The 27,968-nt window shown below is 46.1% G+C and overlaps 1 protein-coding gene across 2 annotated transcripts in view; it reads left to right on the plus strand.

Annotated features, from left to right (window-relative positions):
- Positions 1–27,968, plus strand: part of ttc27 (tetratricopeptide repeat domain 27) — a 62,072-nt gene that overhangs the window by 23,442 nt on the left and 10,662 nt on the right. For both annotated transcript variants that reach the window (XM_079731073.1, XM_079731074.1), the window contains exons 9-15: positions 2,680–2,746; positions 13,452–13,565; positions 15,944–16,039; positions 17,408–17,530; positions 21,428–21,655; positions 23,804–23,902; positions 24,722–24,774. In XM_079731073.1, coding sequence (XP_079587199.1) covers positions 2,680–2,746; positions 13,452–13,565; positions 15,944–16,039; positions 17,408–17,530; positions 21,428–21,655; positions 23,804–23,902; positions 24,722–24,774 — 780 coding nt within the window. The remainder of the gene's footprint in view (positions 1–2,679; positions 2,747–13,451; positions 13,566–15,943; positions 16,040–17,407; positions 17,531–21,427; positions 21,656–23,803; positions 23,903–24,721; positions 24,775–27,968) is intronic.

Raw genomic sequence — 27,968 nt, forward strand, 5'->3', positions numbered from 1 at the left:
CTACACCGGAATCAAAACAACAAGCACGCCACACAAACTTGTTGGGGCAAGCAAGGATACGGAGCGGATGAAAAACTCCTTAAAAGTTGCGGGCGCACAGCTCAGGCTGCCGGACGGCGCTGCAAGGAACTTTTATAAACGCAATATTGTTATCCCGCAGTAATCGGTCCGACAGCCCCGAAACGTTAACGGCCCACCGGGAATTCTCCCGACTCCCCCGATTACCACTCCGCCACCGTGTGTGTGTGTGTGTGTGTGTGTGTGTGTGTGTGTGTGTGTGTGTGTGTGTGTGTGTGTGTGTAGGCGTTATTCGATAGCCTGGTAATGTGTATAGGCCTAGGGTTAGGAATATTCATACTGGTTTAAATAATAAATGTTATAGTATTTCCCATCTTTGCTGAGCAAGAGTTTTGTTCGAAAGTTCAGTGATGTAAACAAATAAAAGCCTGGGCTATTGAAGTTTTACGGTAGGCCTACCACTGTCATGCACCTACCCGATGTCAAGTGGACCGGGTTGAATTCACTGCGGGTCTCTTCTCAACGCTCTGGTCTCACTAAAAAGCTTGCAGCACGAAATCAAGGGATATTTAGAATAGAGAAAAAGGTGCGATTAATCGCGAGTTTACTATGACATTATTACGATTAATCGCGATTAAATATTTTAATCGCTTGACAGCACTAATTTTTTCCCATTAAAGATAGTATTTTCCTCATTCCATGGTTGTTGGAAGCCGAGGTGGTCAAGTGTAGGTTGTACCTGCTGTGACCCATAGGCAGTACAAATATTGGCGATTCGCTAAGATAAAGTAAAAGATATGCTACTACTTTTGGTTTTCAGTTTACCTAGCTTCTATACAGGATAGTCGATACCAAAGCTAAGCCTGAGATTTCAACTGGCTTGCCAGCACTGTATTCCATCTAAATATATTCATCCCTAAATATTATTAAATGTGTGGTGTGTTTTAGTGTGAGGGCACTAAACAATTACTCCATACACGCTATACACTATGGGATTGGTCTATTTTTGTTAGGATTAATTCGACGGCCGTTAGCCGTTAGCCAACTGCGACAATGAGAGATAAGTTGCTTTATGTGAGCTAGAAGGAACGGAAGAATCCGTTAGTGGACACGCACACACTCACACAGAAACGCACACACTCACACAGAAACACACACACACACACACACACACACACACACACACACACACACACACACACAGGGACACACACACACACACACATAGAGACAGAGACACACACACACACACACACACATATACACACACACACACACACAGACACACCTGATGTGTAGAAGCAGTCGATACATGGACCTTTCCACTGATCAACAACTGGTTTCAGTTATCCTCTCGCGCAACTCTCATATATTTGGGATTGTCTCCTTTTAAACCTCTTCCTGTTGGGGGATTCCTGCATCTTTTTGGTTAAATCCCACAGAATGTTCCTGGTTGTTTTTGTCTCTTACTACTAGTATCTCTCTATAATCTCTACTCCCCGGGACATCCCCACGGCTGGAGTGTCTCTTGTCTATTTACATTTAGGTGTAACCAAGCATGTTAATAAATGTATGTGTAACCGTTACCACACTGCAGTGGCCGTCGTCCACGGCACAGATAACGCATTGAAAGAATCAATGTTGTTTTTCAAAATCAATACAATGTCTGGATTTCTGTTTTTGCGATACTCTGCAGTATTTTGTGTAACAGTGTATCTAGTTTTATCTGCTGTTACCATACTAGTATTTTCTCTCTAAAAAAAAGTACTAACTGGTGGAGGGTTCTCTGGGGAGGGACCGGGGAACGTTAGGTTCTTGGCTCGCGGGCCGCGGCTCTACTACAGCCTTGCGTTGCGTCCACCTGGCAGGCTCCGCCGGGCCTGCAGATACAGGCCTCCAGTGGAAGGATAACAAACAGAATGTGCAGAGGAACACCGGTTATTACTGGGCCTAATCTCAACAGAATCCGACCCCTCCGACCCTGCCTTCTGGACCCAGAGCCAGGGGCGGAGGATTTGATTCCGAGCTAGTGCGGAACGCGTTAGAACCGGAGGCGGTCCCCGGGCCAGTTGCTTTTGTAAAAGAACCACACTGGCGTCCTGTATCCTCATGGGAAATGATCGGCTACGCCCAGATCCTCCCATCCCCTCATAGCGACCGCACTGTTTTCCCTTCGTGATTAATTGATTTGTGATTGATTGATACTTTAATGAATTGAGGTTCTTTTGTTTCTTTCTAGTTTCTTTTTTCTCTGTGTTGCTTTCACAATCAGCTGGCTTCGCGGAAATCAATTGGCCATATTTCTTCAGTTTCTCCTTCTCTCCCTCTGTCTCTCTCGTTCATTAGTCTCTCCCTCCCCCTAAACCCCTCCCTCCCTCCCTCTCTATCTCCCGCACCCCCCCCTCCGCTCCCCCACTAGTGATATAGATTAATGCTCCAGGCTTGTCTATCATGACGAATACTTTCCTCTAATGGTCGCCACAACGATCATGAATCAAACCGATCAGTCGTCAATAAATCATCAATAAATCATCAATAAACCTGGGAATAACAAATTCTGACGTTGTTATGGAAGAATTAAAGTGTGTGTGTGTGTGTGTGTGTGTGTGTGTGTGTGTGTGTGTGCGCACCGTGTACTGATCCTGTCCTCCTGTCTCCCAGCACCAACTTCCAGAAGAGCAACCCAGTGCACAACCTGACTGAGGAGGAGCTGCTGGCGTTCACATCTGTAAGTCCCTCCCCCCGTCCATCACACTGACTAGTGTGTTATATTGACTTGTGTCATGCTCTGGGGATTGATGATATCGATACTCAACAGATTCAATGAGGCTAAAATACCAATTATTTAAAAAAATAAATCATTTTTTCTTTTTACGTAACCATAATATTTTGTAGTAAAAAACAGAAACTAATATTTATTTATTTTCGTGTTTTGGTCTTTTGGATCTAAGACATGACCGCCAAGTGGTTGATGCAACCTTGGTGTAACACTCCTCTGATTCTTCTCTGCTCGCGGCTAGGAGGTAATTTACCACAGCGTTCATAGGAAAAACAGGAATTTATCGATGACCAAAGATGCACGTCTCTAATGCTCTGTCCCATGGTGATATGTGGAGCGATGAAGCTAAGTAATTAGTTTCCATGAAGTTCACTTTGTGCAGTGTCGGAGGGAATATCAAACGGTTCCTCTGAGCTGTGACAGACGGGAACAGATTTAGATGCAGATCGGTGCATGATGTCGATAAATTCCTAGCACGCTGATTGGTTGAACTGTAGAGGTCATTAAGATGAGGAATTCTTTAAAGGCTACCCTTCCAAAAAAGTCTGAATATACACTTTGAGTGACTTAACCAAACATATTTAACATCACCACATGCCAACCGTAATTTGTACTTTGTACTTTTACTGCAGTTCTTCAGAAAGTTTTCTTCTCTATTAGTTAATTTGTTTTCCATAGTTCCAACTGCCCGTTCAATATTAGTTTTATCCCAGACTTTTGTGAATGTTGACTTTTGCGCATCTTATTATTTTTATCTTATTATCATACATGTCATTATAACGGATGGAAATCCAATTTCCAACGCCTTCTAATGTCCCTGTGTGATTGACAGCACCTCGTTTGCCATTCAACGCCTCTTGAATGAGCCGGCAGCAGCCAAGCGTATCCACGATATCGTCCACAGTGCAGAGTTTAGCATAACTTCAGAATGTGGACGCTTTGGAGAGACGAAGAACAGAGGGAATGTTCCCCCTTTAACAATACGTTGGTCAAAGTGTCTCTTCTCCTCTCCCTTTTTCTCTCTCTCTCCATTCCTCTTTCTCTCCCTCTTTCTCTGTCTGTCTCTTTCTCTCACTGCATCTCTGTCTGTCCCTCTGTCTGTCCTTCTGTGTGTCTCTCTCTCTCTCTCTCTCTCTCTCTCTGGTGCTGAGCAGTGATTTGCTCATGGCAGACTGAGCGTAGAAGGATGAAATACGTGATCAGAGGGCACAGGGAGAAAATGAAGACTGAAAAAAAGAGAGAATGTAACCAATTGCATATGTCTGCCGTCGCCCTCTCTGCTCTTTCAGGGCCATATGTAGTATGCTGGGTGCACAGGCGTTTGTGATGCTAGGTATTTGGCGTCAGACACGCATCATCACCTCACTCTTAATTATAATTCTAAAGTTCCCTAACGACATAATGACCGACAGCTCTACTCCCCTCTCAATATGTTTATTAATGTTAATTTGACCCTAATAGCGGGGGTGTAGAAGACAGAACAGCAGGGTGTTTCAGCTCCTCTCCCTCACTGATTATGCGCTGACATCCTGCCAACAGTTGGGGCTGTAAACACCAGCTCTAAAGGCGAGCTGACTGGGCCACAGCTGGGGCTGCTTTAGAAAGCGTATGTCTGTTGTGTGACTGCTACTAATGTCAACCCTCATTGGTACTGCTTCGGGAACCATGTAGATGTACTGAATAGTTATTTAGGCTTTTATCCCAGACGACTTACAGGGCATTCAGATACAGGCCATTAAGGAGCAGGTAGTGAAAAGGGCAACTTGCTCTATACTCTGAGGTAGTCTGCGTACAAAGAGGTATCAAACACAGGCTGGGGACCCCTTAACCGCTACACCATCCTGCCCCCACGTTGAAAGTTCATAGATATATAATGTATTATTACGACTCTATAAATAGATTGATCTAGTGGGTTTTCGAAACTAAAGGCAGATGGCTGGAGCCTACACTTGTTTTACAGCTTGTAATAATTGTGTCTTGCTTTTGGCTGCTGCTGCTACTGCTAAGAAGATGGTGGATTTAGTGTCTGGGATCATCACATCAGTCTGTGTATCTAACAATATATTCTGTATTCATTTCAGGAAGAGACTACCATTTGCACGGATACCTAATAGGACTGTGAGTACTTTGAGAGAATTCTTAGAGAGTTCGAGAGAGTATATAATATATCTCCAGAGCTTGTGAGGAGCCCTACTGTGATGATGAGCTTGCAATGGTCAGTCCCAGCCGCACCCCCTTAATGCCATCAATCATCTTCACCCCCCCCTGCTGTGAGCACCAATAGATTAGCTAAGCGGCCGTGGCACATTTCCTATGGTAATGACGTGGTCCGCCCGGGGACCGTAGCCCTGATATTCGTCAGCTCCGATGTTCGTCAGCGCCGCTGGCCCGCTGGACCTCTGGAAGGCTTTCAGTGTTTTTCCTCCCCAGTCAGCACTTTCTTCTTCCCCGCTTGTTGAGCTGCCACCCCTGGGTGTGTCCACCACACACTTGGCCCACTATCTGCCTTTATTTTCCTTTCTTTGGTCGTTATCGTAGCGGGCTCTTAGTGTGGCGTTTCTGGAAAGTGTGCAAGTGTCTGTTGAGTGCAGGGTCACGGTCCGCTTGAATTCATTTAGTCATGTTTTTATTGGTCGGATCGTCCTCTTTACACCCTTCTCTGGTGCTGATCTCACCGCCACGGACGCGCCAAGGGCAGCGCAGGCCATGGGAAAGAACCCTCTAACCAGAGTGGTCAAGTTTATTAAATACTTTGGGTGGCAAATATTTAAAAGCATGTCCACATCCTTTCACTTAAGCATGTTTTCAGAAGTAATCAGGGCTTCGACAAGGGTGTCGTGTAAATCACTTACATTTCCTAAAACCAATTATGGGTTTCTCTGGCATGAGTTCACCTCTAATTTGACATTGACATAAAACAGGACTCTGAGACGCCTGTTCCCTGGAGAAAGTGGACCTACGATGTCTTTGATGAGTCGCTTTTTTGAGAGGGGAGCTAGTGATCAATCTCTGAGGATAAGAAAAGAGAAGATTATACGAGATATAAATGACCACTTATTTCAAACTCTTTTACAAATTTTATTACCAAGGACATCATCATTTAACCCATCCAAATAATTAAACACGTCCAAATCCAAAACCAACATTATCATTGACTTTCGGATAGATTATCGCACTTGGATTTTGGTCCCAAAATCTTTCTGACTGTTCCCGCTCTTTTGAAATCCTAGAATACTTGGTGAATGTTACTTGAGGGCAGGGTTCACTGTCAGAGGACCGATAGGGAATATAAAATGCTGCTGTTTTCCTTCTTAGCCTTTTAGTGTGTGTCACCACTTACACACCGCCTTCCTTTGAGATATTTAAAAGCATGAAGGCCTATGGGGATGGAGTGGTAATTACGAACAGCTAAAGTTCCAGCGTCACTGTGAACATCTTAATGGCCTGCTGCAATTTATTCGCCACGTTCCATTTTATATAAAAGAAATGTCAAGGCTATGGGGACAATTAACTTTTAATTGCATTGTTGGATTCTCCATGTTGCTTACTGAAAGCCGGGAAGTCAAAGGCAACCTTCCCCCTCGCCCTTTACGATTCCATCAGGACAGTTTGCGTGGAAAGCCCGGTGTACCACGATGGCATGCTTGAAGTCATGAATGTTAAGTGGTTGCTGGTGAGGGGAATGTTCAAGATGGATGGCTTTGTTCTTTGGTCTTGCCCTGCGTTGATGTTTGGCAGGGATGAAGGTCAACTGCCTTGCTCATTTCACTCTTCCGCTTTTTTCTCGATGTACTTTGATACGTTTTATCAAGAGGCCATTTATGTGTATGTCTCGCACTTGGATAGAAGTGTGAGTGTTGGGCTGAGGGTTTGACACTTTGGTCTCAGTGGGTGAGGTGCTGATGTATTAAGGCCGTAGACTTTGAACCACTGACTTTTGCTGGTATGATTGCAAGTATAACCGTACAAAATGATGTGAACAATTTCATTCGTTCAAAATGACAACCATAGGATAAAATCAGACGTGAAAAATAACCTTTTGACCATCTGAGCGATTTATAATGTGTAGGAACCACTTCAGATTCTGGCCAAGTTGTGCACTGGTGACCGTCCATCAGTCGTGACCAGGCAGCTCGTCGGCTGAGCTGGGCCAGAAGGTCTTACATCTTCGACGATGGTGGTCAGAGGAGCTCAACCCCGCCGCCGGCTCCTGTGAGCAGGCATCTTCCCAGCCTCCATGTGGATCCAGGAATCTGCAGGCTGGTTAGATGGTTGTCACACGCCAGGCCTTCCTCATCCTCCTCCTCCTCCTCCTCCTAATCACCGCCTGCCACCCACTCCAGCTGCCTCTGCGGTCTCCTTCAACGGGCGTGTTAACGTCAAACCAAAGTGCCATCCAGTTTTTCCTCCAGAAACATCTCGCCCACACGCTGCACCGGGGATTCTGACTCTAATTATCTGAGTCACCTTGTTGCTTAAGGGTATTTACCAGGTTTTAAACAAACTGTTGAATTTTTCTTACCTTTTCCACTTTTGCAGAGAAAATTGTTATAATGGGGTTATTCTGCAGTTTTCTGCCTTTTTAAACATAATTTCACCATATTAACCTCCCTACCTGGGACACTTGCACTCTGTGCAAAACCAATGGAATCTCTGGTCCAAGCAATTCTATGTAAAACAGTTATGCTGCTTTTGATTATGTGACAAGCACGTGGAAAAACACAGTTTTTGCAGTTTTGAAAAGTGTGCTTCTCGGATAGCAGCCCCGAGTGTTTGTGTAGACTGACAGAAAGCTCCTGAAGGAAGAATTGTTCTTGTTGAATCGTACCTCACGGATGATTTGTCAGCAGACAGCTCGTTAGCAGCCAGTTGCTGCTTAGCCAGAGCTGTGTAGAACGGAGTTGTAGTGCACTGGGCCACTGGGGGCATTTAGTGTGAGGTTTGTATGCAGGTGTCGGTCTGGAAACTTAAATACCCTTCAGGAGTTCACTGGTTTCCTGTCACTCTAACCTTATGGTCCTATCAGCAGCCACCTGCACGGCTGAACGTTTAACATGGAAACTACCGATGTGAAACACACAGATGCACTTGCTTGAAGGTGTAGGCTAGTTGCTGTAATGCCCTGTTTCTGTGTGTAAAACTGTGTAGTTTTGGTATTTAAAAACCTTGTTTTCCCTGTAGTATAATTAATTTCAAGGAGGAAAGGTTGACATGTTCCTTTTTCTGCAGTTTTGCTTGGTTCTTAGTACTTTTCTGCAAAATAGTGGGAAAACGATAATGTTTGTATTCAAATGCATTCAGCAGCATAGTGAATTCTAAAAAGTATTCCGTCCATCTCAGAATGCTTCAGTGGTTACCGGTGATGGAGCGGGTTTGGCTGCACCCTGGATATCAGGCGCTTAAGTCAGTAACTGCATATATCTCGTACCCTCCCGTTGCTGTGCTAATGTCATTCGCAGTTGAGGAATGTTCTGGAATGGCAACTATAATCCGCAACATTTATCTGTATTTCTTCCAAAGCCGGTTATGGAGTGACGCTAGTAGCCATGTAGACCGCTTTATGCATTAATGTTGCAGCAGTAATGCAGTAAATATGTCAACCTCCATCTAATCTCTTAACCAGCGCTGACCTTTTCACAGCGGTTCGTCATCTAACCACACGGTTTAAAATTTGTCTTCCGTAACCAAAGTGATGGGGCATGTGTATATTGCATTTCAGCTTTTTGCTTTACCTGCAGTTGACGGAAACCAAAACAGACTCACCCCTCCACGATTCTGTGGCGTCCTTTCACATCGCACACCGCTAGACCTGGCAACTGTTTTCATCTCGAGTCACAACTCGTTTTGTCCCCTTTGTACCCCAGAAGGTTAAACGTTCTCATCCTCGGGTGTCGCCTCTATTCAATCCCTGTGCCCAACACCTCCCGACAGACCAACCCCCTTCTGCAGAGCGAGCAGCACTGCGTCCTATACAGGGTACTCTTCACTGGGTTGAGCCTGGATCCCAGGGCTTCAAGGGGTTTTAAGGACGTTCTTGGCTGCAGCCTGTTTTTGGGCTTGCTGGCATTCTTTTAGAGGGCCCAGGGGACCACGGGGGACCCATCAATTTTGCTCCTTGAACAGGAAGAAGGGGCCCCCTTAAGGGACTAGGGTAGGCCATTTATTTTAGAAACCTTTTTGGTCTTATTTGTTGTTATTCTCGTTACATACCTCCTAATGCAACCTTTTCAGAGCCCATTTAGGGATGGATTATATTGTTAACATTTCCTTGGTTTAATAAATTACTTCAATCCTAAAAACTTAAAACTTGGTGAATCCTGAATCTTCGATGCCATTAGCATTTTGTCTTTGCCACTTAAAATGAACACATAAATCCACAAATTCTAAATATTGGAATTGGTGTGAAAACACAGGCCATGTTCAACCCACAAGCATGCCAGTGATTGGTTCTCTTTTCATGACTAGGAAGCTAATGTTAAATATTCAGTTCAACTTTCTTGTTGGGCCCCAGAAGCACAGGGATACAAACACCTGCATCCCACCTGAAGGCTGAAATCGGCACACGCTTGGATGTCCAGCAAGCCACTGAGAGATGTTGCTAAGTTTGGAGCTGAATAACGCCTAGTTTCACGTCCAAAAAAACGATCAATTACAGCGGAACAAAAGCTCCCTCATAATTAGTCCCATAAAAAGTCGATTGGATTAGCGGCCTCATGTTGTAGATTTGAGTCGTTAATGTTTGTTCCACCAACAATGGAGGGTTTCACGCTCCGTGGCGTGCCCTTTACAACGCGGCTCTTAAGCACCGCTGCAGATTGCTGGTGTGTGTGATTACGTGCGTGACAAATGCTCGGCGTCGTTATCGCTCGCTGTTAATTACTCTATGATCAATGTTGCCAAGGTGACTGCAGCATAATGAGGGACGATGCGCTGCAGTGTTAATGGCTCGCCTGTAGTCTGCGTCTCTTCACGTATCTACAAACAACGCAGACAGTAGCGTTTGGCCTCCTAGCCCAGCATCACGCATCACTAGTCCCTAAGAGTAGTCCTGTGCTCCTCAACTCCTATGGTGCCGTTACTCTCCTGACGCTTGGCTAAATTATAAACTTTTACGACTTTTTTCTCATTACGTTTTTGATGGGCACTTTGAATGGTCTTACAGACTTGGACAAGTTTTTGTCTCAAACAGAGAGAATGATGGACACTAAGACGCTGAAACAGGCCTTTATGAGTCAGAGGCACCATCGTCAATCGTCATATTGATCGTTTTTCAACAATCAATGACGGTTTTTAACTTTGTGCGCGTGTGAATGAGGGTGTGTTGCTACTGCACGTCGTCTTTCCACATCTCTGGATATCCTGAAGCTCCTTCCTCCCAGGCCCGGGATACTCTAGCACTGAGGAGGACTGGGATCTGGTTGCCATGGTGTCTGAGCGAGGAGATGGAGGGCCGTTTGGGTAATTAGAATCCAGATATATCCGCACAACGTCTGAAACCCAATGACGCGAGCCTGCAGTGGGTTGGTCATTTCCCGTTATGCGTTCGAGAGGACGAGAGGGCTAGGTACTCTTAATTAATGGTAACGGTTTAAAATTAGAAACTGCTCAGTGTAATGATTGGATTTCGCAAGGGTTTAGTGTGGTAACGGTCACGGGCGGGGGGGGGAGTTCATCCTGGGAACAGCTGCAAGGAAAGTCTGTGTAGTTGCACCTGTCGTAGTGATTTCCCTTCCACATGCAGATCACAGCGTGAAGGAGCACTCGCTGCACAAGGTGTCAGTGTTGATTTCAGCACTGAACCCCACACCCCTGGCTACCCCTTGATGTGGGGACATCCATTCTGTTGTGCAGTGGTGTGGGCTTTGCCTTTATTGAAACGATTAAATCTAGGGTTTCACAATGATTTGGTTGGCGTGTTGCCATGGCGATGACTCAGTGTGTGTGTGTGTGTGTGTGTGTGTCTTGAAATGCGTTCAGGGTTCGATGAACCAATCGATAACCCCCTCAAATGTAGGTAGTTTGGACCAGATCTTGCATCCCTTTCTGAGGCCTTTTATAACTAGTAGCTGTATAATAGTAGTTAAACCTCTTGTAGTTCGCTCATCAAAACGACTTTTGAATGGAATGTGTGGAAAGAAAGAGTGCTGTCACGCTGGTTAGAACAATGCAGTGATGTCACCCTGGTGAGAGAGCTATCAGGACGCATCAGTGGAGGTATTCCATAATTTCATCACCTCTTTCTCTATGCCCTTCCGTCCGTCTGTTCACTTAACGCCGGTCGTCATCGACGTCCTGCCGACCGCTTCTGCGATTGTGGCGGCATGACAATCGCTCACCCCCGCTGGGTTCTAATTGGCTCCAGAACAAACATGGCGGATATTCCTCCATCATGTTTTGGTTTATGATGTGTTTGATCGCGATCGCTAACCCCTTTGTGACGTTCCACACAGGCTCGTTTTAAATCCTCCTCGTGCGGCCTGAAACTCTGGAGGACGGCCATGTCATGGATACATGGAAATGTTTTATGTTCAAACAGTGACCTGTTCCTTGTGGTATGTCCACAGCCATTCGGTTTCAGAACCGCAGTACTGTATTGATTCTGGGACGGAATTTGTTGCTCTTAAGTTTGCTCAGCTTAAGATAATAGAAAGTGGAATACATTTGTTGTACAAAGAACCAAGTGCAGAGGCATCCTACCAAATAGTGGTTTTGGGGGGGATTCCCCCCCCCCACCCACTTTGGGCACGTCATTGACTCATTCAGGGGGGGGTGGCAGTATTATGTGACGGTGGGTGGGGTGAAGGAGTTTATTGAGGGGGATACCGTTACCTCATCGATGATTCCTCCTCCGATATAATGGTGGTGAGTCATTCTCCAAGGCCCCCCACAGGGTCTGGAAGAGCCGTGTCGTGGGTCAGCCGCGGGCCGCCAACGCTTTGGAGATGTTGTAGTGGAGAACCCCTGGACTAGGTCCTATGTCGAGAGCAGCGGTCAGTGACGGAGACGCATGGATGCTTTCAAGGGTTGACGTCTCCTCTTGTGCGTTGTTAGAGCGAAAACACCCCGAGCTGAGCTAACCGCAAGTGAAGGGAGAAGGGGTTGCTTTTATCGAGCTGAAGGGACAATGCGTGGCGAACATTGATCACCACTCTTCTTTATGCTCATATTGATCGGCATGTTATGGGTCTGTGGATCGATCAAAGTGTTTTCAAGGATGTTTTTGGCTGCAGTGGGTTTTTGGCTTACTGACATTCTTTTAGAGGGCCCAGGGGATGAAGGGTGACCTGCGGGTCATTCCGTTACGACATGTTTTTTATCGGTCCAACAATGTGTGTTAGCATCCGCCTGCAGGGCTTGATGGGATGTGTGACAGAATATCTCAAATGTATGGCACTGCACTTTCAAACATGTAACTCAACTCATAAATACCTCACCAAATATATAAATGTACAAACGAGTGTATAACTGCTTAACTAAACATGTAAATAATTAGGCGCACATTCATTTAGAACCAAAAGTATAACTGTATAAACAAATGAAGATAAAGAAACCCACTTTATCAAATTCTTAGATAACAACCTAACTTACTGACTACTAAAACATGTAAACAGCAATTTCCTAATTTATGATTCAACTCAAAATGTCTGCAGACTACACAGTACTTTTACAGAGTTGGTCCCCACTAGAATATCTCTAAACCCATGATAACACTTTTGACAGCAAAAAATGATGTCAAAAGTGTTGAGATCTTAAGGTGCTAATATATTGCTTCAAGAAACACCACCACCCAGCCTTAGTAGTTAGCCAACAGCGATTGGACAAATAACGTCATCCAACAACAGCCAACCAACCCCAACAGATGTGGCACTATGTTGGTGTTTGTTGGGGCAGGGCAAGCAGCTTAATGGTCGTCTGGATGGTAATCAAAGGTTGGTTTACTCACAGTGTACTATTTATACTCTGAAAGATAAAAGTCAAGTAGAACCCTCGCCAAGCCTTTGGTCTTGTTTTCGAGTCTATTTTATGGCATCATCTTTTTGCAGTTTAGACTTTGGTATGCTGTAACATTAGATCTTGGAAAACATTCACAAATGCATGCACATACACATTCACTCCCACACGCACATGCACACACGGCTACGCACATATATGTAGACGCACGTGCACACCACACACTAACAGACAAATTCCTGAGCTCCCCTGACAGCATCCTAGCAGACATGACATCAGCGCTATGCTACGCTAACTGGACACTAGCCAACGCTGGGAACAGCTCCATCTCTGCTCTCTGAGTTACATCCACTTCCTGTCGCCAAAGGAAGTGATGTTAGCCCGGCTATCGGTGCACACACAGCAGATCAGCCACAACCCAGATAAGAGTCAGCGCAAACCATCCAATCCAAGCACACTACACCAGTCATTCGGCGGTCAGAGTTTCAGATGGGTTCGCGTTTTGAACTTTTCTGGCAACCAAAGGATGAGTTTATAAAATGTTAAATGTATGATTGATATGTGATTGATACATTAGATGTGCAATATATTTGTCATATATCTTGACACAGTACTCTCCACTGTATCCTGTCCCAGCCTCAGCTTCTTAAAAACGATGTTAATATGCATTTGATATATCTTAATGAGGGCTTTCACTCCGCAGTGTATCCTGTCTCAGCCCCAGTTCTGGGCGGTGGAGGTCAGCGCTCTCTGTCTGAGGACCCGTCTGGAGCGAGCCAGCTCCCGCAGGGTGGAGAGGGCCATGATGCAAACACAGGTACCGGAATATATACATGTGTGTGTGCATCGACAGTGTTGTGGAAGGCCCGAAGGGTCAAACATACGCCTCGTTTTAGACGGGCATTGATATAATTCAGTTAAATAGGGCATTGTGTTATGACCGCCAAAGAAATATTGTATCTACATTGGGGCATACTTTTGACACTTTTGGCCTTCCATTCGTGTGTGTGTGTGTGTGTGTGTGTGTGTGTGAGATCTCACGGCACGGATCTCTCGGCAAGGTCAGCATTGGAAATGAGATGTGCCGTGTGTGTATTGCAGCTTGAGTACGAATGTGATGAATTATGTTTGTGTTTTAGCATTTGTCTGGGTGTGTGTTCCACTCTGTGTTTGCATAGGCCAACACCGTCTCCAGGTGTTCGGCGAGCATTTCCCCCCCAGACAGAAGTGGTCAGGCTTTAAAGTGTTTTGGTTTGATAGCGGGTTGTGAGGTGGTTCCTAGCTCTGACGTGGTGGTGGTGGTGGTGGTGGCAGCACCGGTGCAGAAGGCTGTTAAAGTATCCAGACACCATACAGCTGTTCCGCATGACTGCAAGCCTTTCCTTTTTCACTCTGCTCTCTCTCACATGGAGGGAGGGGAGGAGGGAGGGAGGGAGGGGCTGTCTGGTTCTAATCACGGCAGCTGCTCTGGGGTGGCGGGTAGTTCCCCCAGACAAAGAGGATTCTGGGACTAAAGGAGGTGAGAGAGGTCACTGCTGGACCTGAGATGGAGGTCAAGCAGTGACCCCATCACTCCTAAATGCCTCAACTCCTTGACTCATACTTCTGTAAACCATTCACCCCTTTCACCCCTTCCCTCTTTAACTCACACACTCAAAGGCCTGCCTAACCCCTCCACTTTTTCAACATTTATCTTCTCCCCCCTTTATCCCTTGATTCCCTAAAACGTAGCTCCATAGCTCCTCCACCCCTAAACCCCTTCATCACCCTCAGCCCTCCACCCCCAAGCAGTACAACCAGAGCAAGGACCTGTTCCAGCAGATCTGGGCGGCTCTGTTGTTATTCCTCTGGAAATGTCAGCACTTCCAGAGAAATAACCGCAAGGACGGAAGAGCAGGAAGTGGAGGAGCAACAGGAAGTGATCCGATGGTTAATTTACGCGTCTCAGTAAGCAGCCCTTTATAGCACACCATCCTCCAGAACATCTGTGATTGGCTCATACACCACTGCCGCCGTGTTTGGCGTGGACCACAGCCAGCAGGATAATGTGAGAAACACCAATCTGTGATGAGAAACAGAAGAATCCACGAGAACCAAAAGAGTGAACAAGTTGTGAGAGCCTCTGGCAGCTTACTCCCGTTCAGACTGAATAGTTTGAGAGGGAGAGAGAAACATAATGATGGGATATAGTGTGAGAGACAAAAGAAGGGGAAAGAGATGTTGAGAGAGAGACAGACAATCGTGTCAAGCTTTAAATCCCTGTGCTTTCCAAAAACTTCTGACAGTGCACAGTTTGGGTCCCGGGTGGGTTAAGTGGGACATACGAGACCGGTGTTTTTCGGGACCCTCGGCTACGGACATATTAACCCAGACGACGGTCTTCCACAAGCCGGTTGAGCGTCAGCTCTGAGGTCCTCCTGTCAGACGACCTCCATGAGTCTTCCAGACTCGTGATGGATTGTTCTGGGATTGTGCTCCGTCTGAGCGATGCGTTGTTGTTGCTTCTAGCCCGAGGTGCTCCAGCTTCACCGCAGCATCCCCCCCAGGGCCTCCTTTCCGCATGAATCACCCGCCCCGGGCCTTCAACCAAACCACACAACTTACATGTAATTGTCTGATCCAGGTTAATCCTCCCCACTGACACAGTGCGGTTGCATCGGAGACGGGACTTTTCCCGATGTTAATGTGTATACCATTACACTCATTCCTAATGACGAGAAGGATGGAAAAGCTGTTTGCTTGGTGGCTCAAGACGTTAGTGCGCTGATGATGTCGACAGTTCGACGTGTAGCGACCCAGCAACAAGTCGTTCCCTCTCTCTTTAGACACACGTTCCGGTCTGTCTTCACTGTCCCGTCCATAAAGACACAAACGTCAGCACCAATCCTCCGCCACCTTAAGCCGATCCCGTCTCCGATAACATTCCCAGCCTTGTTTCAGGGAATGGAGCGATCAGCTTCGCTCCATTGCCGTTGCCATGATTCCCCTTCGCAATACCCGGGGGGGGGGGGGGGGGGGGGGGGTGACGGCATATTTGGATGAACATGGTTCTTGTCATAGAGGTGGAAGTGGCTGATGACGGTTGGATGGTTTTTCAATGCTACAACACTTCGTTTGTTCACATATTCACAAGTCTGTATTCACGATTTTGCCTTCACAAGGTCCTGTACTCCTCCGTTCATCTTTCTCCTTCAGCTGATAGCAGACCACTTTGAGGACCCAACCTGTCCAGTAAGCGAGCGTCTGAAGATCTTCTACTGCTGCCAGGCACCACCCCGCTGGTCAATCCAGGTACTTTGCCCCTTTTCATCACCTGCTGTATTGAGATCAACAGTCAAAAACCTCCACCTTCTATTTTATATTGTGCGGTACTTATCATTCATCACCTGCTATATTGAGATCAACAGTCAAAAACCTCTTATTAAAAACCTTCTATTTAATTCTGTGTGTGTGTGTGTGTGTGTGTGTCTGTGGCTGTACGCCCACTTCCTGTGATAAGATCCGCAGATCCCTCTGTCCCGCTCAGCTACAGCTCCTATCAGTGTGTCAGCGTAAGTTTTCCTGCTAATGGGAGAAAACAGTAAGCCTAGCCGGGCCTAAGCTAGGAAGAAGAGGCGGATACATACAGAGGTCGGAGGGTGTGTAATAACTAAGAACCGCATAAAGGCGAGAGGGCCACCTGGCGAGGGAGGGAGGGAGGGAGGGAGGGAAGGGTTGATGGAGCTGTAGTTCTTTTTGATGCTCTCTTCCTGGACACAGAGTGAATTTGCCTCGGTCTTAAACCGGTCTCGGATGAATTGGTCTTGGAAGACTCGTTCCGAGAAGAGACGAAGCTGTGTTCCAAATTGCTTAGCAACATGTTTTTACAACTTTTTTCAATGTAATCTCTTCCAAGAGAGTGCCCAGCAGTGAGCGCTTAAATATTCAGAGAAGTCAGGCATCTATCTTGCATATGCCCACCATAAGGTTTTCATAAGGCTGATTGCTGATTGGCCAAATACCAACTGCACCACCAGTGACTATTGGTTAAAGTTGGTATTAAATGACCCCGCTCACAACCATCCGATATAACGTTCCCTTAGCAGACCTCAGTCTCTTCTGTCATTCGTTCAAAAACCAACCACAAGGTGAAATGTAAGCGATAACCTGATGTAGCATATTTCATATTTTCACTAAATCAAATCATCATCATCCCAGTAAATATTTCCGCAGTGAACGTGTTTACTGGGTAACCGTGTGGTTACTGACTGTGTGTCTGGGTTTGGTTGTAGAGGCAGGAATCCGATAGAATATGTCTGGTTGCTAGTCCGGTCCCCGGCTCCTCCTGGCAGAGTTTCGAGGTGTCCAGTTAACCCTAACCTCTCCCGACGAGCTGGCTGTTGCCTTGCATGGTTGACCCCGCCGTCGGTGTGTGAATATGTGTATGAACGTGTGATTTTTTTTTTTTTTTTAGGCAATGATTGTAACAGCTTTAAATGGCCGCTGTTAAGGAAAGTGCGATATAAATACAGACCATTTTCCATTTATATCTGTGGTTGCGGAGGTTGGAACACAACGTATTGTTCCTGACTGTGTCTTGTAAAGCTGGTATAGTAACCATGCTGTGTCTGTGTGTGTGTGTGTGTGTGTGTATAACTGGATGTCTCTGTGTGGTTGTAGAGCCAGCTGGCCAGCCTCCTCATGGACCTGGGCTGCACCAGCTCGGCCCTGCTGCTGTATGAGGAGATGCAGCTCTGGGAGGACGTGGTCATCTGCCACGAGAAGATGGGCAAACACGGCAAGGTGGGCGCATACGCACACATGCACGCACATGCATTTCCACACGCACGCACGCACGCACGCGCGCGCGCGCATGCCTTTCGTCACATGCACACGCACAAACACATGCATTTCTACACAAAGACGTGGGCGCGCACACACACACACACATGCATTTCCCACACACACACACACACACACACACACACACACACACACACACAGACACGTGTTTAAACAACTGTGTGAGCACCAATATCTTTGTCCTCTTTCAATTCGCACACACGTTTTCCCTTTATGGCGGAGCTTGCTTTTATCTGCTATATGGATGTGCACTCCCACTCACACCCATATGATAAAAGACAGTCACACATCCCAAATAATGCATTACATTATCTTCATCGTCCCTGATTTTCTGCAGCCCAAAAACCTGTTTATTCTCGGGTCTAGTAGATAAGGGCGCGGTCACACGCGCAAACGCACGCACATACCCACACACACACACACATAAGTGAGCAGAAGTCCAGTGTGTTTGGGTTGGCTGCCTCCCTCTCGCTTTCTCTTCTCGCTCTCTCTCTCTCGCTCGCTCTCTCTCTGTCTCTGTCTCTGAGAAGGCCGGTCTTCAGCGGCTGAAGTCCGTCTTCAGATGATTGATAAAACATGGTCGGCTCTCTGCCTCTCTCCCCCTCCATCGTTCTTTCTACTTCTGGCTCTCTCCTTGTGTTTTTGTGATGAAGCCAGCAGGATGGATCTGGTCTACAGAGGTCAGGTCAATTCAACAGAAGGAAAGGCGACGGAGGGAGAGAAAGCTTTATTTTTCCTTGCGTCACCGATACCCATGAAAATAAATGTGAATGCTTCTTACGTTATACACTTGTTTCCAATAGACTGCAGTTTTGACAGAAAGATGTACACATTGCCTGTTTATGTTAATGCTGGGCTCTATCTCGATGTCTCTCTGACACACTTCCCATAGGCTTTGCACGCAACCTGTAAACTGTGAGTGCCCAGATTTGTTATACTTTTTATATTCCAGCAGTAGACACTTGCGGTAGCTCTGCTGTTGTCATAGCAATGTTTCATTTATTTCCACTGTCCAAGCGTACCTTAGCCGACGCTGATTTTCCACTGCACAACAGATCCGTGACAGTAACCTCCAGGGTTACCTGTGCAACTAGTGGAACGCAGGGCTTGGAGTACTGCCTATTACGGTTCTCTTTAGGCCAAGTCTCCATATTCCTACACACCATAGTCCAGCCGAGAGGTTCTGGGGCCGGATGGCTAATGTCGATCCGCAGGAATCTCAGAGCAAGATGCCCATAACGCATCCTTCACCATAATGACTTCGGTATCGGATGCACTTTAAGTTGCTTCCGATAAAAGTGTCTCCTTAATGACTAAATACTAAATCTCAGTGTGCCATCTGATCTGAAGCTGGACCAGCAGGCGTTGAGGATCATGATGTGGTAATAGTCATCTGGTTCTTCTTAAAAGGTTCTGAGAGCATCCGCCCGAGCCTTGAACCCAAAACACCTCTGTTGCTCTAAGAAGACGAGCCCTCATTCAGGATCATTACTAGGATCTTCTGCGAACGATCACAGATCATCGAAGCGCACTCAACCCATTATTCAGTGCATTTTCCCTCAGTGAAACATTTTCAAAACACTCTACACTTAGTCCATCCAGGGACCAACTGGGGACAATACACTGAGTATCCACCACCATCCACTCCCTCCCTCCCTCCCTCCAACCACCCTCCGCCCATTTGCTGGCCGACCCCACCCTTACCCGCTCCGACCCCGCCGTACCCCAAGCCAGCTCCCTGTTCGGGCCCCTGAATGGGGCTCTTTCAGGCCTCCCTATTGCATTACAGCTTGTGTTTTCCCCCGGTCAGTGTGATGAGCCAGGTGCGTTTAACCACTGCTCTCGTCTTCTGCGGTACTAAGTCCCGGTTGTTGTCTGGCCAGGCCTTTATGTGGAGCCACAGGACATGGCCAGTGAGTCGCCAGCCGGTTTGTATGTAATTGCTTGGCGCGTCTCCAGCGTGCCATCTCCTTCTCTAACGGAACTATTTATAGTTGTTATAGTTGGTGTTTTTTCTCTTTTCCTCTTACTGACTGTGTCACAGTCTCTTGCGTTGCACCTGACTCACCCCTGTTCACACCGGTTATCCTGTAACCCCCGATGGATTCTGATTGGCTCGTTGACATCCGTTTCACTTGCCGTTTCAATGCGACTTTTATAATCCGATCACGCCAGGGCTCACTCACTGTCCGGCCTGGACTCGGGTTCAGCTGATCGGATCTGAGGAACACCAATACACAAGTATCCCATTTCCTTAAAATCTCACAATGGACACAATGTGGACATATTACTGGCTACGCGATTAAAAACACCCATCTCCATGACCGGTGATCCTGCCTATCAGCCCATTCAGAAAATTGCTAGCCTTTGTTTTTTCACAGTGCAGTTATCAAGCTATCGACCACTATTCCCAAAAATATCAGTTACTTTTTTGCATGGCTTCCATTCTACAGACAAAGTAATTGGGACATGTTCTAATATTTTGGTATTCCACGATGTTCAATGGATTGGGTAATAGATAGGATGGCAGAGTCTTAGAAGCGTGCTTCCTGATAGGCTGAGATATTTTGCTGATGGACTGAAGAAGTGGCTGTTAGTAACCTAAGAACTAGTAAGTCACCTATAAGCGTAAAGTCTTTCGGGTTTTCAAAAGGCTACCACTGTGAATAGCCATGACTACGATCTGAAACTCTCTGAAGGTGGTGCAGCAGTGGTATGAAAGATTGAGTAATGAAGTTCCAGGAACGATCCCAGTGGAGTTCTCCACCAAGCCTTCACCAGTTCCACAAGATTGCCTGGCGTGTAATTCCCTTTCCCAGCCTTTAGCTCCGATGATGTGCTGCAGCCTCACACTGCTTGCAAGCAGTGGGATCCTTCCTACACCCTGAATCTACCCGTGTCAAATAGGACTCCCTATGATAGGAACAGACCAACGTTAAACTTGCTACATCCTGGAAATTAGTATCCACTGTCATCACTGTGTTTGTCAAAGTTAAAGTGATGTATATTGATACATTGAAATGCATTTGTCATCTGGCATGGTGCTGTTCTATGTCGATCCCTGTGTGCAGACCAAAGAAACGGTCAACTTAGATCTGACCTATTTTGACTTTGATTTGAACATCCCTGTGTCAAAATACATTATAGTTTCAGACTGATCCAGTCTGCCATTTCTGATAGGCTTTATGAGAATGTGCCTTGGTACAGTTCCCTCGTGTGTGTGTGTGTGTGTGTGTGTGTGTGTGTGTGTGTGTGTGTGTGTGTGTGTGTGTGTGTGTGTGTGTGTGTGTTATCCAAAAAAAACTTGATTTAGACTACTCATACAAACACACACAATAGAAATTTGTATTACTTGATGCTGTTCGATGTTTGGTTCCATATTTGGACATTAAATATTGCAACCTTGTCTGTGACTGCTTGCTTCATGGTTCCATGTTTGGACTTTAAATATTGTAACCTTGTCTGTGACTGCTTACTTAAGATGCATTCCTAGACCCGTGTATAAAATGTGGCAAACAATATCTCCCAAACGTCTTGAGTTTAGCATCTCCAATATCATCCTGTTCGTCCACTTGGCACTGAGCTAGATGTTTATTACAGCTATGAACCTTTAACGATGCTTGGGTTGAGAAATGGCACGCACGCGCACACACACACACGCACATGCACACACACTCTCTATATTGGCCAGGCGCTTGGCCCAACCCCAGATTGAGGAAACCCAGTGGAAACACATTGTGGTATCGCTGTCCTGTTCCAACGTGACGTCGAGTGGAGCAGTGTTTGGTGGAGCGGAGGAATCGACGCATCACCCTCCTCCCACTGCTCTGTCCCCAGGCGGAGGAGGTCCTGAGGACGGAGCTGGCGAAGAAGGAGACTCCCAGCCTGTACTGCCTGCTGGGCGACGTGCTGCGGGACCACCAGTACTACGACCGGGCCTGGGAGCTGTCCGGGCAGCGCAGCGCCCGCGCCATGCGCTCCAAGGCCCTGCTGCACCTGCGCAACAAGGAGTTCCAGCAGTGTGTGGACTGCTTCGAGCACTCCCTCCGCGTCAACGGCATGCAGGTACAGAGTATTAATATGGTACAATAATACTGAGAGGGGGAAGGTCTCTACACATGGAGGGATAGAGGAGGAAGGGTTCTACACATGGAGGGATAGAGGAGGAAGGTCTCTGCACATGGAGGGATAGAGGAGGAAGGTCTCTGCACATGGAGGGATAGAGGAGGAAGGGTTCTACACATGGAGGGATAGAGGAGGAAGGTCTCTGCACATGGAGGGATAGAGGAGGAAGGGTTCTACACATGGAGGGATAGAGGAGGAAGGTCTCTGCACATGGAGGGATAGAGGAAGAAGGTCTCTACACATGGAGGGATAGAGGAGGAAGGTCTCTGCACATGGAGGGATAGAGGAGGAAGGTCTCTACACATGGAGGGATAGAGGAGGAAGGGTTCTGCACATAGATGGATAGAGAAGGAAGGTCTCTACACATGGATGGATAGAGGAGGAAGGGTTCTGCACATAGTTTGATAGACAGTTTATTTATATATGATAGTTTATTTTACTGTTAAATCTGCAATAATACATTTTTGCTCGACCTACTTCGTTTTGATTAAACTTTTGATCATAGGCTCATGGTTCTCGTGTATTCGTTGGATTGCTGGCCATTGTTACAGATCAGAATACATTAGAACCATGTGTCTCAATCAAAACAAAATTGAATGAGAACACTGTTGGGCTAGAAAGTTTAAGCTGTAAGATTAAAAAAAACATAAATATTATTTCAAACATATAAAACTGAAACAAAATAGAAATCCTTGATCCGTTATTGTTGGTTTCAATCTTTGCTGTAATTTAAACTGGATGAGTTGACCTTGATTTTCCCTCAAAGCATTCTGTCAACATTATACTGAAACATTATAGCTTCCAGTGGGTTATAATTGAATTGACACTTAATTGTGTAATCATTACCCATATTAATACAGTAATAACACAGTAATACAATAATTAAATGATTCACATTGACGGGAGGTCACAGAACTGCAAAACCATTTGTGATGTTTCAGAAATGTGAACTTTAACCCTTCCCTCCATTGATGAGTGAAGGGTTTTACTGGTGTTACAACCAAGGTATGCCTCATCGTCCTTTCAAAATGATGAAATGCCAGAGTAGATCCTCTGTCACTTTGATGTGCGTAGAGGATGGCCTGGTATCTGGGCCATATCAAAGCAGTCCAAGGCCCAGGGTTAAAAATAGAAGCAAAATCCCTTCCTTCAATGGATTCAATTGAAATTAAATTCAACCCAGCTGGCATTGGATATGCGCACACACATACACACAAGCACACACACAAACACAAACCCAAGGAGATTGGGGTCAGAGGTCATCGTGGTTGGTTGTCAGGATAGGCACCCCACTGGTAGATGATTTCCTGTGATTGAGCCTGTGGCCGATCAGAACGTCCGGTCTGAGCTTACCTGTTCAGGGTTTCTCTGGTCAGCCAGAAGTCTAGAATCACATGACGGAGGGTCACATGATCTTAACGGGGGTTCAGTCGAATTACCACTGAGGGAGGGTAATTGGATCTGAAAAGTGCTTGAATTTTTTTTTTTTTTTAAACAACAGTTTTTCAGTTTATATCTGGTCTGGAATGTGTGTGGACACCATCAAACCACAAAAGACTAGACATTTAAAGGTCCCATGCTGGTATAATTAGCCCAGCATTAATACCTGCCTTTACAAGAAAATAGCTGGGGAAAAAAATGACTTGATTCAAAACAAAAAGCCATTATGATCAGAAAAACAACACTGTCAAATCACTCTGAAAAACTGAAAAGCAATCAACTTCCACTGTTCTCCGTCGGCCACCGGTGTGAATGTGAATGTGAGAAATAACATTGAGCCGTTGAAAACCTACTTTGAGTTTTGGAGATAATTGCATGCAATTTAGGAAGATAGATGCGACTGCTGCAGTTAGAACAAGATCATTTTAGAGAAGATAGTATTTCAACAGACAACCTTAGGTTTTACCTCTCACATTTCAGCAGGGAGGCCACACCCTGCCCTCCCTCAGAATATATTTTGAGGAAAAAACAAAATATATCCGATAACTATATTCTGAACAAAACGTGTAGACCTGTTTAGACCTCACACACACACACTTGCATATTCTTAAGCCTTTAGTAACCCTTTGTGTGTGTGAATGTGTCCAGCTGGGTGTGTGGTTCTCTCTGGGCTGTGCCTACTTTGCCCTGGAGGGCTACGCGGGAGCAGCCCGCGCCTTCAAGAGGTGTGTCAACCTGGAGCCAGATGTAAGAACGCACTCTACGTGACACCACTACACACTCTGCATGACACCACTACTCTCCGCAACATAACGACACACTCCGCATGACACCACGACACACTTTACCCTCACCCCTACACACTCTTAAGAAAATAAGAACTCTACATAAACAGCATCAATACACACTCTACTGACACAGTACACTCGCTGACTACACTCTACCGCTCACTCTACACAACATGACTACACACTCTGCATGCTACACACTTCACACAGCCTGAGTATAGAGGTCGATTTTGAAGTGGGCTGCTGACTGTACTGCTACACGGACATCTGTAGTGGTCTGGTCTCTGACCTCCACCATTTCACCCACACACACACACACACACACACACACTGCTGCACGTTAGAGGTGTTTACGTGTGTGCATGCGTGTGCATTTGCGTGTGTGCGTGCAAGCACCTCATTTGGAGGTGTGTATGGAGGTCTGCCCCCCAACCCCCCCCACACACACACTCAAACACCAGCTGTGTGCCACCACAATATCTTTTCCCGGGGGCGTCTCCGTGGTCTGAACGGTTGTTAGTGCCACCCGACAGACTCTGTTTTTCTCTGTTTGTTTTTCGCGCCTCGCTGGTTTCCCCTCCGTCTCTTTCCCCCTTAGCCTGACCACTCCAGCCTTCCCCCCGCCGCCTCCTTTCACTCTCAATGTTATATTTATTGATCCCTCTCTCTCTCTCTCTCTCTCTCTCTCTCTCTCTCTCTCTCTCTCGCTCTCTCGCTCTCTCGCTCTCTCTCTCTCTCTCTCTCTCTCTCTCTCTCTCTCTCTCTCTCTCTCTCTCAGAATGCAGAGGCATGGAACAACCTCTCCACAGCCTACATCCGTCTAAAACAAAAGTAAGTAGAATAAAGTGTCCTTCACATTACAATGGCCTCAGTGCAAGAGCATAGCACAACTTTCAATGGAGAGAAGTGTTGCACACTCTGCTGTGTTAGGAACGGCTGTGCCGGCCAATTGGACCTCTCGATGCACGTCCAATCACATTAGAGCTTTGTTTGACGTGCGAAACCCAACAGAATCTAAACAGCTTTCTTTTGTTTCTCAACCTAGATACATGTGTTCTGAGTTAAAAGCGCTGAACTCCCAACTGTTGGCTGTCTGTATTCCAAACGCCCAACCTAGCTCGGATGCTCACTGTGTGTAAATTCAACTCTGACCCATATCCATGCTGACCTTGAACCCGATCGTCACAACTAATCGGCAGCCCCACCTCGCCCCACGAATCCTTCTAAAGTGTGTCTGCTTTACCAGAGCTTTACAAATAGCCTGTCAAACAGACAGGAACTGAGCCACATATGTAAAATGTTTTGAACCAAATTGGACTGCAAGTACATTCTCTGTCGTCGCCTAACTATGAGAGTGGGAGCTGCTTACAGAGACAAGTATGGAGCTAATAAGCCTCCTACAAATCTGCCTTGTCCTCTTTCCACTCCTTACCAACACTGTAGACGTCACTGGCAGGCAAGCAAACGCTGCAGTTGATCCTCCACAATCGTACACAGATGTATCACTACTGCATCACGGGTTGGTTACCTGCAGGTAATCTGATGGTAATCCGCCATTAACCTGCAGGTAATCTGCCACCAACCTGCTGGTAATCTGCCAGTAATCCGCCAGTAACCTGCAGGTAATCTGCCACTAACCTGCTGGTAATCTGCCAGTAATCTGCCAGTAACCTGCTGGTAATCTCGCAGTAACCTGCTGGAAATCGGCTAGTAATCCACTAGTAACATGTTGGTATCTGGCCGGTGGACGTGCACCCTGGGGCGAAGTAACCGTCCCACCCACTTATGGAGCTCAACACCCAGGTGTGCGCTCTCACTGAAGGAATTTCCACTCTGCCTACCCGAGCTCTGATCTTATGTAGAATAATTATCATAAATTAGATGAAACCTTCCACCAGATATGGAGCCCAGTATCACCAAAGCCGATTTAACATTCGTGTTCCTCACACACGCAGGCTACAGCTTATTGTCAACATGATATCTAACTGCCGTGCTGGAGAAAACACATTTAAATTCCTCAGTTTTGTGATAGTGACGCCACGAGACGCCCAGTGGAATACGGGGATTAAGGGATTTTATTTCATTTTAGACCTGTCAAACTCTCCTTTTTAACTTCTAAAGTTTGTTGAATTGACAGATAGGAAAAGTAAACGGTTGGTGTGTTGACAGCTAGGCATGTTGTTTTCCCATGGTTTATTTTTGAATATATATGCAGATGCTTCTTAGGATATATTTATCATGTTATTTGCGGTCGTAGTTAGCCCTGGATCTCTCTCGGGGAAACGGAGCGCTACTCAACTGTACAACAGGACTTTTATTTTTAGGTACTTTTGACTGCGTCTTCTAATGCAACCTCTACTATTTCCTGTCTTGAAATAATGTTGTGCACTCAACCGACTGCTAATTTGATTTGAATAATGTACATACAGATGGTTATATAAATAATATGAATATAAAACTAAATGTAATTGAAAGTTGACCATATTCCATACATATATATCCATAATGCATATTCGTAAATGGAAGCCAACTGGTAATAAATAGATGTCTTGGGAAATTTCTCAATCTCGTTCTATTTACCTCCATCTATCTGTCTGACTTCTGTTGAGGTTCAATCATCTAAACGGTTGGTGCGTGTTTGGAATGAGAAACTCCTACCTGATCACTCCTCTCTTTTCTCTCTAAGGACTAGACCCTCGTTTGCAACCTCACACACACACTCCAACACACCTTTAAGCTAGTTTAGACGTGGATCAGTTTGCTGTTTTTAGCTTCATGGAGGCGTTCCCAGAGATGAGGAAGAGGAGGAGGAGGGGGAAACGAGAGGCAGAGGAGAGATTAGGTGTGATTTAATAGCCGTTAGCGCCTAACTATCAAACAACAACAGCTACAGTTGAACCTGATGATCATGATGATGCTACTATTGATTGATTGTCGTGGTGATAAAACTGATTGATTTGCTTGATTCAGAGAAAGGGATGGCGCTTGTGGGAAACGCACACTCGCATTTACAAACAAGCGCGCACACACGCACGCACGCACGCACGCACACACACGGATACTCATAATGGATACGTAAAAAAAGTGCCAAGATTATATTTACATTTCATTCTTGGCAATTGTAGCTTTCTCATCCTCCCCCTCAGTCACTTAATCACTCAGCATTATACTCTCTTTGCATTCTAACTCTGTTTCCCTCTCCTTCTGCTCTCGCTCTATCTCTTTCTGTATCCTTTTGCACTCTCTTGCTCTCTCTTTCTCTCTCTATCTCTCTCAATGTCCTATTCTGTTTTCTGTCTCCATATATATCTCACCGTTTCTCTCATTGTAGCTCTCGATTTCTGTTTTTCTGTCACTATTTATCGTCTCTCTCTAATCTCTCGTACACTCTGTCTCTCCTGTTTTCTGTTTCTATACATCTATATCACTCTTGATTCTCTCGATCGCTCCGTTTTTTCCATTTCTCACTCTACCATTCTGTTTTATGTCTCTTGTATCTATCTCAGGTTCTCTGTCTGCTTTCTCTTCTGTTTCTGTCCACACACACACACACACACACACACACACACACACACACACACACTTCTGAGCGGTGCGTGACTCCAGCCTCCCGTCTGGAATGGCCTGGCTGGTTCCAGCAATAATCCCCCGCTTGCTAACCCGTCTCAAACCTCCGCCGTCTTCTACAGGTTAAGCAATGATTGACCCACGTCGGTCCGTGCTGCCGGAGAACCACGGCCAGACGGCTACCTTGTGTTTTATGCCCGTCGTGCCTCCTGGTGCACCCATCCTCAGTCTGAGGAGGAGAGTGTATTCTGGTTCCCAGAGGCCCATTCTGTGTTCATCTGTATGCGTTGCACGCTCAAAGACTCTGCATTTTCTCTTTTATGGACTTGGGTTCTGCAGGGACTCTCTATTTGTCTTTGAGCATCGAGCTCCAGCCAACGGTGTCCCAATGCAGCAGGGGCTCCTTCTTCAAAGTGTTAAATACTGTTTGCCTCTGAGGACTGGCGAACCCCTCTCTG

This window comes from Pollachius pollachius (genome assembly GCF_949987615.1).
Source record: "Pollachius pollachius genome assembly, chromosome: 2".
NCBI lineage: Eukaryota > Metazoa > Chordata > Actinopteri > Gadiformes > Gadidae > Pollachius > Pollachius pollachius.